This window comes from Marmota flaviventris, chromosome 2 (assembly GCF_047511675.1).
Source record: "Marmota flaviventris isolate mMarFla1 chromosome 2, mMarFla1.hap1, whole genome shotgun sequence".
Taxonomy (NCBI): domain Eukaryota; kingdom Metazoa; phylum Chordata; class Mammalia; order Rodentia; family Sciuridae; genus Marmota; species Marmota flaviventris.
The window spans coordinates 31,914,167-31,927,464 of NC_092499.1; the positions used below are offsets into that span (position 1 = coordinate 31,914,167).

General features: G+C 40.4%; 1 protein-coding gene across 5 annotated transcripts in view; it reads right to left on the reverse strand.

Annotated features, from left to right (window-relative positions):
• Positions 1-12,998, reverse strand: part of Pcnx1 (pecanex 1) — a 151,135-nt gene extending 138,137 nt beyond the window's left edge. For all 5 annotated transcript variants that reach the window (XM_027931593.2, XM_071607712.1, XM_071607710.1 and 2 more), the window contains exon 1: positions 12,561-12,998. In XM_027931593.2, coding sequence (XP_027787394.1) covers positions 12,561-12,713 — 153 coding nt within the window. In that variant the 5' untranslated portion in view covers positions 12,714-12,998. The remainder of the gene's footprint in view (positions 1-12,560) is intronic.
• Positions 12,999-13,298: the final 300 nt, after the last annotated feature.

The following is a 13,298-nucleotide window of genomic DNA, read 5'->3' on the forward strand; positions in this document are numbered from 1 at the left end:
TTACTCAATTAGCTTGATTGGAACAAATGCTTTTATTTTTAAAAAAGGTTTTTCTTCTCATGCTCTTCCTCCCTATCCCATTTTGAGTCATCCCCCTTATATCAGAGAAGACATTCAGCATTTGTTTTTTAGGGATTAGCTAACTTCACTTAGCATAATCTGCTCTAATGCCATCCATTTCCCTGCAAATGCCATGATCTTGTTATTTTTTAGTGCTGAGTAATATTCCATTGTGTATAAATGCCACATTTTTTTATCCATTCATCTATTGAAGGGCATCTAGATTGGTTCCACAGTCTAGCTATTGTGAATTGTGCTGCTATAAACATTGATGTGGCTGTGTCCCTGTAGTATGCTCTTTTTAGGTCTTTTGGGTACAGTCCAAGAAGGGGAATAGATGGGTGGAATGGTGGTTCCATTCCCAGATTTCCAAGGAATCTCCATACTACTTTCCAAATTGGCTGCACCAATTTGCAGGCCCACCAGCAATGTATGAGTGTACCTTTTTCCCCCACATCCTCGCCAGCTTTCATCATGATATAAATAAAGACTTTACTAAAATTTGTAAAATTTTTATTTTCTTCAAATGCTTTAAAATTTGGTGATAAATTTGTGTGATTAATATTTGAAAAACACAACTCTAAAATGTGAAAGGTTGCCCTTAGCAGAAAACTGGATAACGCATAAGACCTGTTCATGGAAAAATGAAATAAAAGTAATCATTAAGCTTCTGAAAGGTTGTTCAACCTTACTCATCAAAGGAGAAATGCAAATCAAAACCATTTTTCTATGAACAGGTCTTATGCTTTTTTTTTTTTTCATTTAACTGCTTTTTGTATCCGTTTTTCAGAAGTGTTGTCTGATTTGTGAGCACCCTTTGTATATATAAGGATTAACTCTATCCTGTGTTAATGTTTGCCTCTGATTTGTCTTTTAACTTTATAAGATTTTTTGAGTATATAAATTTAAAATGTTCAGTAGTCATATTTGCCAGTTCTGTTAACTGCCTTCCATTCTTCCATTTTCTACTTCTATACTCCATCCCACAGGAAACCTCTGCGAAGAGTTATGGTTTTGATTTGCATTTCTCCTTTGATGAGTAAGGTTGAACAACTTTTCAGAAGCTTAATGATTACTTTTATTTCATCTTCAACATGATAAGGGTCTTATAATTATGTAGGAGACAAAGTCTAAAGCATTTTAGAGTGAAGTGTCATGATGTTTGTAACACATTTTCATTTCAGTCCCATACACCTGTGCAAAAGAGACTACATACAAGTACTATATATACAGTTGAAGCAAATATGATTTTTTTTAAAGTTCATAACTATGGAATGTGGATAGAGATATGAGTGACCATAAACTATTCTTTCAACTTTCTTGTTACTTACAAAATCTTCAAATTAATAAGATACTGCAAAAACAAGCTTAAGCTTACTTCTTCAATAGCATGTAACATATACTTTAATATTCCTGTGGTCTAAGGGACTAAAAATATTTTTGGATAATACAGTGTTACCGTTTTAGATTTGTCACACTTATTTCTTTTTAATCTCTATATTGAGGATTTTATTACTAAAATGCCTAACAACAAAACCCCAGTTTACTACCCTGCCATGTTCATTATGGTCTTGTCATGAGGGTCAGTTTTGCTTATGGAGAAGATATATATATTTGTGACCTGAAAGTAAATGATAATTTATTTGGGTCTGTTTGCTTTTTTAGCCTTTCTTTTAAATTTCAGACACTTACCAGGAATGCCAATCTTATGACATAAACAATATTCTCAGAAGTTAAAAAAATAACTCACTGAGAAGCACTTCACATGTTGAGTATATCACAACAAATACTTGACAGAAAGCAAAGCACTACATCCAAAAACATATATTCTTTTAACAATCTTTTCCCTAGAGCAAAGATCCATTTGCCTAATAGGAAGGTTATAGATACACTAGTTCAGCACAAATAACAAATCTCATAAAGATGCCATCATAAGACCAATAGCAGTGCCTAGCAAACAGTAAATGTCTGAAATGTACAGATTACCCTCTGTATGCAGCATTCTAAGAAGCAATTACACCCTCCTTCCAATTCCTAAATACTTCATGACACATATGGAACTAGTCATATTCTGCCTTATAATAGAGCTGTGTCTTGTCTCATCATCTCTAATTTATAAATTAGGAAAAACAACTTCACATAGGAAGATACAAGTTTCCATTCTGCCTTTAATGAAGAATAAAGTCTTTTTCATCTTAGAATTTTCATTTTATACAATTTTTCATATGTAAAATATTTCAATTTTAAAATAGCCTAATACAGGCTAATGGCCAATTGTACAGATATTCAGAATACTCTCCTGTTTAGTCCATCAAAAATTTATCCATTGGGCTTGTGGGATGTCGCTCCACATCGGGCTTGGATTGTGGAGTGCTCGCCTGGCATGCATGGGGCACTGGGTTCAATCCTCATTACCACATAAAAAAACATTGTGTTCACATAAAATTGAAAAATAAATATTTAAAAAAAATTATCTATCATAGATAAAAACCTTATAAGCTGTTATAAATTGTACAAATAGAAAGTCATGTTAAAGATGGATTGAGTCCTGAAAAGAAAAAGACATTTGATGAAATTCAATAAAATGCGGTAGTCCATTAATAATACTGTATCAATGTTAATTTCTTAATTTTGATGAATGTGCCATAGTTACATAACAGTTCAATATGAGAGGAAGCTGGGTAATGGTATATAGAAGCTCTCTGTACTATTTTTATAACTTTTCTAAAAATCTAAAATTGTATCAAAATTGAAAGCTATAAATAGTAACAAAAACAGCATGGTACTGGTACCAAAACAGGCGGGTGGACCAATAGTACAGAATAGAGGACACAGAAACCAATCCACAAAACTACAACTATCTTATATTTGATAAAGGGGCTAAAAGCATGCAATGGAGGAAGGATAGCATCTTCAACAAATGGTGCTGGGAAAACTGGAAATCCATATGCAACAAAATGAAACTGAATCCCTTTCTCTCGCCATGCACAAAAGTTAATTCAAAATGGATCAAGGAGCTTGATATCAAATCAGAGACGCGCCGTCTGATAGAAGAAAAAGTTGGCTACGATCTACAGTCGGTGGGGTCGGGCTCCAAATTCCTCAATAGGACACCCATAGCACAAAAGTTAATAACTAGAATCAACAAATGGGACCTACTCAAACTAAAAAGTTTTTTCTCAGCAAAAGAAACAATAAGAGAGGTAAATAGAGAGCCTACACCCTGGGAACAAATCTTTACTCCTCACACTTCAGATAGAGCCCTAATATCCAGAGTATACAAAGAACTCAAAAAATTAGACAATAAGAAAACAAACAACCCAATCAACAAATGGGCCAAGGACCTGAACAGACACTTCTCAGAGGAGGACATACAGTCAATCAACAAGTACATGAAAAAATGCTCAACATCTCTAGCTGTCAGAGAAATGCAAATCAAAACCACCCTAAGATACCATCTCACTCCAGTAAGATTGGCAGCCATTAGGAAGTCAAACAACAACAAGTGCTGGCGAGGATGTGGGGAAAAGGGTACACTTGTACATTGCTGGTGGGACTGCAGATTGGTGCAGCCAATTTGGAAAGCAGTATGGAGATTTCTTGGAAAGCTGGGAATGGAGCCACCATTTGACCCAGCTATTCCCCTTCTTGGTCTATTCCCTAAAGACCTAAAAAGAGCATGCTACAGGGACACTGCTACATCGATGTTCATAGCAGCACAGTTCACAATAGCAAGACTGTGGAACCAACCTAGATGCCCTTCAATAGACGAATGGATAAAAAAAATGTGGCATTTACACACAATGGAGTATTACTCTGCATTAAAAAATGACAAATTCATAGAATTTACAGGGAAATGGATGGCATTAGAGCAGATTATGCTAAGTGAAGCTAGCCAATCCCTAAAAAACAAATGCCAAATGTCTTCTTTGATATAAGGAGAGTAACTAAGAACAGTGTAGGGACGAAGAACAGGAGAAGAAGATTAACATTTAACAGGGATGAGAGGTGGGAGGGAAAGGGAGAGAGAAGGGAAATTGCATGGTAATGGAAGGAGACCCTCAGGGTTATACAGTGGAGGAGGTAGAGAGAGAGGAGGGGAGGGGAGGGGAGAGGTGGGGAGGGGGGAGGGTGGAGGATGGGAAAGGCAGTGGAGCACAACAGACACTAGTATGGCAATTTGTAAATCAATGGATGTGTAACTGATGTGATTCTGCAATCTGTGTATGGGGTGAAGGTGGGAGTTCATAACCCACTTGAATCAAAGTGTGGAATATGATATGTCAAGAAATTTGTAATGTTTTGAACAACCCACAATAAAAAATTAAAAAAAAAAAATTGAAAGCTATAAAGATGACAACTATGGTGGTTGGACGTGTTTAGTTTATGTCTAGACAACACTCAAACAAGGAGTGAGGAGGGGTAGGAAAGGGAAAACAGGCAGCAACGTGATTCAGGCTTCTCAAATTTGTGACTAATCTTCCTGTCTGTCCACAGAGCATTCTGCTCTCAGGGTTCTACTTGGTTTATACAAAATGCTACAAAATAGGACTGTTTTGGGGGGTTTTTTTCCCTTAAAAACCCAAAAGGAAATGGCTTTTCACCAGGTTTTTCTTTCTTTCTTTTTTCTCTTTCTTACCATTACACAAAACAATAAAGACTGGCATCAATGGTTCAAAGTTAAAAGAAGCAGATACTCAGGTTACAAGGATAATGGAAGAACTCTTAAGCTTTTTTTTACAATGCTACCAAAGAAAGCATCCAATCAACTTTATGGAGGATGGACAGAGAAACCAGAGAAATAGAAAATCAGTAACTACTCATTTTGTAAAGTTCATCTACATGCTAAAGAAGTCAACAGTGGTACAATCTACAAAATGTTTGTTCTATTATTCCCTTTTCACCCATTTGTCCACACTACTCTAGTGTTACTACTCTCAGATGTCCCTGGTGTCCTAATGCACCTACTAAATAGTTCTCAACTTCCTTGCCATGCTCAGATGCAGAAAAATCATTTTATTTAACTCGGATTAAATAACAGAAAGCAGCAAGCAATCTCCTTTCAGAATCTTGAGTCCAAATAGAAAAAGTCAAATCAAAGTTGCTATGAGACATGTTAGTGCAGTAAACATCTTTAATTTAGACTATTTGAATCAAAAAGTAAGAAAATTCTGCCAAATGGGGGGGAAGAAGAAAAATTCTATTATCAAAGACAAAATGTAACTGAAATGGTTTTGTCCAAATTTCATTGAATAAGAAATTTACAATAATGCCTTGTTTTGGAAAGTGTTGAGTGGGGGTGGGAAGAGAGTACTGGGAAGTACTTGCAATGCAGTTGATGAAATTTAAATTAGCACTTCTAGAGGACAATTTGGCATTTTTACCATTCTCATTTTTCAAAATACTCTTGTTTTCCTGGCTTTGATCCTCTCTCCATTTTTCTACCCTTCCCTTCCTTTGCTGATTTTTAAATGTTGTTGGGCTTGAATTCTGTTCAAGGCCACTTTCTTTTTACTGTTTTTGTTTTGTATTGTTTTTGGTTTTTTTTTTATTTTTTTAGTTCTCCCTAGAAAATCATACCTAGGTGCTGTAATTTCCAAGTATATTTTACCCTATGTTTATTTCCTGGACATTCCTCTTCAACCTTTGAACTCAATTCACGGTACCCTTTGAGATTTGTCAGCAATCTTATTATCATCCCTCAATAGCCAATTCACTTCCCACTCACAAAAAGAAAAACATTCCACATTTGTGGATTTTCCTCAAACCTCCAATATCCTCCTGCCTTCCCTCTCACTCTTAACAGAAAACATGCTGTGTGCATCAATAAGACTGCACAAACCATAAAGGATGGGGTTCAACTTTTATGCCAACTGTTTATCCCTTCTCCGTCAGCATTCACTCTTGTCTATTTATAATAATGTAATCAAAAAACTAGAACAAAGATTTAACTACAAAAATATTCACCACAGTGTTTTCTAAATAGCTAAAAACTGGAAACATCCTACATAGCCAGTATTAGGAAAATTATTAGATACACTGCAATACATCTATACTATGGTCTACTACGGAACAGTTTTACTGTTTAAAAAGTCACTTTTCCCTCCACATGGAAACATTTCCAGTTTATAGTCTAGTGGAAACAGGAGGCTTCAAAACAGCAAAAAAATCTGAGACCATTTTTCTAAGTAAAGAAATAAAAGTATCTACAGGCCTAAATACACTTTGCGTACTAAAATATTCAGCAGACTGAGCTAACAGGTGATCCTCCTGCCTCATTCTCCAAAATGGTTAAGAACTAAAGGCTCTGTAATTTTTGATTTAGGGAAAAAAAAATCAGAACAGTTGAACCAATAAAGATTCTACTTTCTTGCATTCTACAAAATAGAAAAATCTAAATACTGAGCAAATAGAAGTACAGCATTAAAGACTACTAAAATTAAAATGAGGATGAAGTAGCCGAGTGCGGTGGTGCTCGCTTGTAATCCCAGCAGCTTGGGAGGCAGAGGCAGGAGGTTAGCAAGTTCAAAGCTAGCCTTAGTAATTTAGCTAGGCCCTAAGCAACTCAGGGAGACCCAGTCTCAATATATATTAAAAGGCTGGGGATGTAGCTCAGTGATAAAGCACCCCTGGGTTCAATCCTCATACCAAAAAAAAAAGGATGAAGTATGCAGTTATTATTCATTTATTATAAATTAAAACATAATCTTATCTGAGAACAGAAAAGGTTTTCTAATACGCATGAACATTTTCAGTGCTCTTCAGTTTTGAAAAGACCTACTTTACGCTGCAGGGGACATTTTTATACATGATAGCCAAAAAAGTCTAGGTTCTCATCTACAGGAGAACAGATAAGGTGAATAAACTGTAGTACATTTATATTAAGGAGCACTACTCAGCAATAAAAAGGAACAAGCTTCTGTTAAACATAACACCACAGATGAATCTCAAACACATGCTGAGTGAAAAGGCCTAAACTGAATATATGCCACATACAAAGTTCTAGAACAGGAGAAACTAATCTATAATGAAAAAAATCAGAACAAGGATAAGAGAAGTACTGTAAAGGGTAAGAGGAAACTATCTGGAGTGATGCTGATGGTACATGATATGATGAGTGTCTACTACATAGGTGGATGCACTTATCAAAACCCACTCAATAAATCGCTTAAGGTTTATGCCTTTAGAACTATAGATAAAAGTTGGACTGCTGAAGTGTTTAGCAGTGACCTATACTGATGTCTATAACTTTAAAAAGTGCTCTTTAAAAATGTGAACAGGTAGAGGGATGCATAGATGGAGACATAATTAAAGATTGCAGAATTCATGTGAAGGGTACAATTTTTTCAACTTTTCTGTATGTCTGAAAATTCTTATAATAAAATACTGAAAACCTGTGTTGACTTGCAAAAGAAAACACTACATAGCTAAATCTGTGTATTCAAAGGCTGCAAAAGCAAAAGAAACTCTACTAGTTTTTCAATTGCTCAATGATTTAATGACTCGGAATAATTTCTCAAAGGATAACTAGAAAGCATCCCATCTGTAAAAAAGAATTGAAGAATCAATTGCTATTTTTGTAAACTCACAAGCTTTTCTACAAGTTGACAATATGACTGCTTTCTTAAAGAAGGTTCATATAGAATAATAAATTCATTCAACAAGTTTTATTCAGAGCGTAATATGAGCCAAACATGCGAGCACATACCAAATATATGCTGCTCTATAATTGAGAACCAGCCCCTCCCCTCATGGAACTTACAAAGTAGTGAGATGAAGGGAGCCATCTGAGACAGCAAACAAGTAAACAAAGATACAAATTGTTTGTGTAGTAAGGTGGAATAAAGTTACAGAATGAAATAGGCATGGTGACACATGCCTGTAATCCCAGTGGCTTGGAAGGCTGATACAGGAAGATCCCAAGTTCAAAGCCAGCCTCAGCAACTGAGCAAAACCCTAAGCAACTCCTGTCTCTAAATAAAATATAAAAAGGGAGCAAAGGGTGTGGCCCAGTGGTCAAGTGCCCCTGGGTTCAATACTGGGTACCAAAAAAACAATCATAGAAGAATATTAAAAAGGGGAAGTAATACAAACAAATTTATACGGAGAATGAGCTGCAGATGGGCAAGAACAGAAGTCAAAGAGCAGAGAAAAGGTTAAGGTAGTGATACAGACAGAAAATACCATGGAGTAGGAAGTGAAAGGAAGGTCTGAGGTATTCCGACAGTGGAACTGGTAAGACTGCTCCTAAGTTGAGGGGGAGGGATGGTATTGGCATCTAAAAATAAGTCCTTAACTAAGATGACAGAGTAAGAAAAAAAGGGTTTGGGGATGTTGAGGGGTTTCAGTGGGGGAATTCAGAGTGGTTTTGGACATGACAGCTCTGAGGTGCCTGTGAAACAGACAAGAGGATTTTGAACAACAGATAGAAAGCAAATCAGAGGCTGGGAATTAGAGGAATACTGATGGGTTCTTTAATTTTACCTGAAGTGTTTATAACACACAAATTAATGGGCCACACTCCAGATTTTGAGCAAGAATGGGCTTGCACTTGTACACATTTTTATCACTGTCAAGTGATGTCAACTAGAATAAGAACCTCTCATGTACATAAATTCTTTTTTTCAGTGCTGGGAATCAAACCAGGTTCTCTTGCATGGTAGGCAAGTGCTCTACCACTCTGCTATGCTTCAATCTTATGTAAATAAATTTTAAAGTTCTATTTTGTCACCTATTATTATTATTTTATTTACTCATTTTAATTTTGGTACTAGGGACAGAATCCAGGGTGCTTAACCACTGAGCCACATCCCCAGCCATTTTTATTTTTTATTTTGAGATAGGGTCATGCTACGTTGCTTAGGGCCTCACTAAGTTGCTGAGACTGGCCTCAAACTTGGAATCCTCCTGCTTCAGCCTCCTGAGTTGCTGGGATTACAGGAGTGTGTAAACACACCCAACTACAAATATAACTCTTCACAAAAAACAATAATAATAATATGTTGAGCAGCATGTTATAATAATGATTTGATTTAATAAATCAAGAGCTATCAAATCTCCTCCAGACATACAGCATTACAAAGGGAACATTGTTATAATTAGACATTCTTTCAAATGACATTTACTCAAGCCATTCTGAAGGAGAATACCCTATTTCATAAATATTTTCTTGCAAAATACTCATGAAATATCTCACAAATGAGTAACTCAAGGTACAGGAAGATGAAGAGTCTTGCCCAAAGGACACATAATCAGAAACAACACTGAGATTCAAAATCAAGATAACACCAACTCCAATCTGTTCTCTACAACACAAAAATGCTTCCCACCCCAAAGTTCACCATCTGTGACATGCCATGTACAAAAATAATTATAAGAAGATAAAAAGAGGTGTTTTACTTAGGAGAAACATAAAAAGTAATCAGAAGGAAAATTTTCTTAAGTTTCCTACTTAAATTCTAAAATTGCAGAAATTGTAAATTCCACCCTTGAAAGCATCCCCAAAAGCTAATGACAGGAAAAACATCTGAATTCTACACAAAAACATCTGACTTCTACAGTGCACAACTTCTCCACAAACTTAGGCAGCCTGCATAGTGATTTTGGCTTCAAAGAATCCTGTATAATTCCCAGCTCATCTATTCGCCTAAGGTCACAAAACAAGTCACTAACAGCTAAGCCTTATAAAGACACAGGGCTTCGAATAAAGAACCTATATGTACACTTAATAAAGTCATTATCAGTTGTAATTATTATAAAAGAACATATGAATGATAACCTATGGCTGAGATTTCATTTTAACACAGAATGTTAGATTTTGCTTTAATTATATATTTCAATCTACCAAAATACTATAGTACTACTGTATTTCCTAAAATGTTTACGATCCTCTTTGCTAATCTCCCACACCAGGTTCCATCCCTTGATTAAAAGTTCAGGGTCATTCACCCTTCCACAACAGTTCTAATACTTTTGGCTATTTATATTCACAAACTACACTTTAAGTTCCTTAAAGGCAAAAGCTGTGTCTTGCTCATTGCTCATCATTCATTTAACATTGAGTTTATTTACTTGGCACTGACCTAGGTCCTGCAAATACAGCAGTGACAAAGTTCCTGCCCCATTAAAGTTTATGAAATAACAAAAGCATTTAACAAATGAGTACATGTATCAGCAATAAGTACTATTTAAAAGAGAGCAGGAAGCTATAGTGTGGTAAGAGCTCAGGAAGTTGCTATTTTACACAGGTTTAAGGGAAAGCCTCACATATATAAGAAACCTTAAGTGGGGCAAGACCACAGGTATCTACAGGGGAGGCATCGCGCAGACAGGGAGAAGAGCAAGTGCAAGGCACGACAGCAGAAACAGTCCTTGTTGGGAAGATTATTAAACAGGCAAATATGTGGATGTCTGTGGGGGTAGGGACAGAGACACATGGGAGGGCAGGCATTAGGAGTAGAGTGACATGATCTGAAAGAATCACTCAGACTTCCCTTTGGAGAATAGAAAATAATGAACAGAAGCAGTGAGCTTCATTAGAGCATTACAATAATCCAAAAGGGAAGGAATGGTAGCCTGAACCAAAAGAGCAAAGATGGTGCTACTGACAGTAGTAATGATGAGCAGAATTTGCTGATGGACTGGATATCAAGGGAGAAAAGAGAAGAGTCAAGGAGAGCTTTTAAAAGATTTGGGAAGAGCAGAATTGCCTTAATTGAAACAACAGTCAAAGAAGCAATTTTATTTCCCCAGAACCCAGCACAATGCTTAGTATACACCATAAACTCAAATACTTGACAATTAAACTGAATAAACTCCCAAGATGAAGCAGGTAAATTTAAATGTCTTAGTTTCGATTTGCTCTAATAGTCCTTCAGTAGTGTTTGTTAATTACATTTAAAGAGACTTAACCACAATCACACGGTTAATTGCAAGTGCTAACACAGAAACCTTACACCGGGCCACAGCAACTAATCCTAACATCTCAAAAATCATTCTCAGTTTTAAATCTACAACTCTTCTGGATACAAAAGAAATCGACTATTAAAGCTTTGTGACAGCCTGAGGATTCTTACACCCAAAGTAATTAACCTGTTCGTTAATGATGTCATATTCCTAGAAGGTATAGTGGTGCAAAGAGAACTCCCTAGGCCAGAATTAATTGAAATCATAACACTTCATAATAAATTTTCAGAATGCGACAAGACTGAACAAGTCCCTTAATAAACTAAGCTATCAGCATTTTTTAAAATAACTCTTTGTAAATCCCAAACAGAAAGTCCCCTCGAAATAATCTCAATGAAAAACTAAAATCTGCTGGAGAATGTGAAATTCAGCACATCTTCCCCCAAACCCGCACTCTGCCTGCCAATTAGTGCAACTGAGCGTCACTAGGGGAATAATTGGGTGGCCTCACCTTTGGCACGTGTCTGAGTAGCATTACGGGATTTTCTAACCTAGCAGCTTCACTGTACCCACGAAGAATAAAGTTAGCAGAAACACATTGGAAGGAATTCTCCGAAAATAAAGTTACTATCCTTTCTCCCTTCCGGTTAACTTTTAAATTTTTAACTGAAGCTTTAAATAACACTTCTCTCCACAACAGTTTCCCTAGTGCCCCACCCTCACCTACTGTGATTTAAAACAAAAGTGTGCTTACAAACTTTCAGCGAAAACACTGCTTTAAAAACAGGTCATTCAGAGACTGGTCGTGCTGAATTAAGCAACAGGCAATACTTTCCTTGTTCCTATCAGTCAAAGGCCTTGAACCAACCCAAACAAATCTGCGAAATGCCAGCCAGATTCCCCGTATCTCCCCCGCTCCCTCCCCGCAAAGCAGGCCTGGAAACGCCACAGTCGCTGGCCGCCCAGCTGAACAGAAAAGAACCGGTGGTGAGCAAAACAATGATTTTTGGAGGCTTGACAGTTAGGAGCCTGATCTGCCACCACCACCTAGAAGAGAGGGAGAGCCGGGACGGCCGCGGTGACTCTCGGAGTAGGGCGCACACATCCTCGGCCCGCTCCCGAGCTCCGCGCGCACAGAGGCACCGCGGCTGGAGGGCGCCCCGGGGAGCAGCCGCGGGGAGCGCCCCGGGTTAAGGGGCGCCCAGGGGTGCCCGGGCAGCGCACGCAAACACGCCGGCGTGCCCAGCGTGAGAGCGGCGGCTCCGGGAGCGGCTAGCCACTCGGCCGGACCCCGAGACGCTGGAGGCAGGGAGGGACACCCAGCTAGGGTCTGCCCAACGTGGGGAAAAGACTGGACAGGCCACAGGTGAAGGGCCCCCCCGAGAAGGGGCCTAGGAAGCGACTGCTTCCCGGCCGGCGGGCGAGGACGCGGGGGCGGAGGCGCGGGCTGCTGTTGAATCCGACTAGGGAAGCCCCGGAGAGCAAAGGGGGAGCCAGAGGGGAGGGGAGGGGTGCCAGGGGACAGCGGTCCTCAGGGGCGCGACGCGAGTCGGGCCGGCGGGCGAGGAGCCGCCGCTCCCCGCCCCCACACTCACCATGTACAGGGTGAAGGGCAGGCCGAGCAGAAAGAGCCACAGGTAGAGGTGCAGCGCGTTCACGAAGGTGGCCTGGTGCGGGTCGTAGTACCAGCCCCCGCTGAGTGCGGCCCACACCCCCTGCCGGAGGATCTGCAGCGTCTGCGACCCCATCCCCACCCGGCGCCGCCGCCGCCGCCGCCGCCGCCGTCCCCGCCCCGGCCCCAGCTCGGCCTCGTCGCCGGAGCCTGCAGCTGCCCGGTCTATCCCCCTCCCGAGCTCCGGGAGAGCGGGCCGGCGCCGCGGCGGTCGCTAATGCTGCTGCAGGAGGAGGAGGCAGCGAACCGGGAGGAGGAGACCGAGAAGGAGGAGGCGGCGAGCGGCGGGGCGGAGGAGGGCAAGGAGGAGGAGAAGACCGGCCTCCAGAGCGCCGCCGCCATCTTGTCTCCTAACACCCGGAGCCGGGGCCGGAGCCCGACCCGCGGCCCGCCAGCGCCCCCGCCGCCGCCGCCGCCACGACCCCCGCCGGCCGCCAGCCCTGGCCCGGCAAAGGAGGCTACCCCGCGCCCGGCAGGGACGCGGAGGAAGCCGCGCCCCCTCGGGCTCCTCCTCTCCTTTCCCTCCGCCCCCAAAGCCGGCTCCCCGCGAGTGCGCGCAGCGCCTTGGCCGCGCGGGCGCCTCCTGCCGGCGCCCGGGAGAAGCGCGTGCGGACGCGGCCCCGAGACTGGGAGGGGCGCCCTGGAGAGGGATGGGGGATCC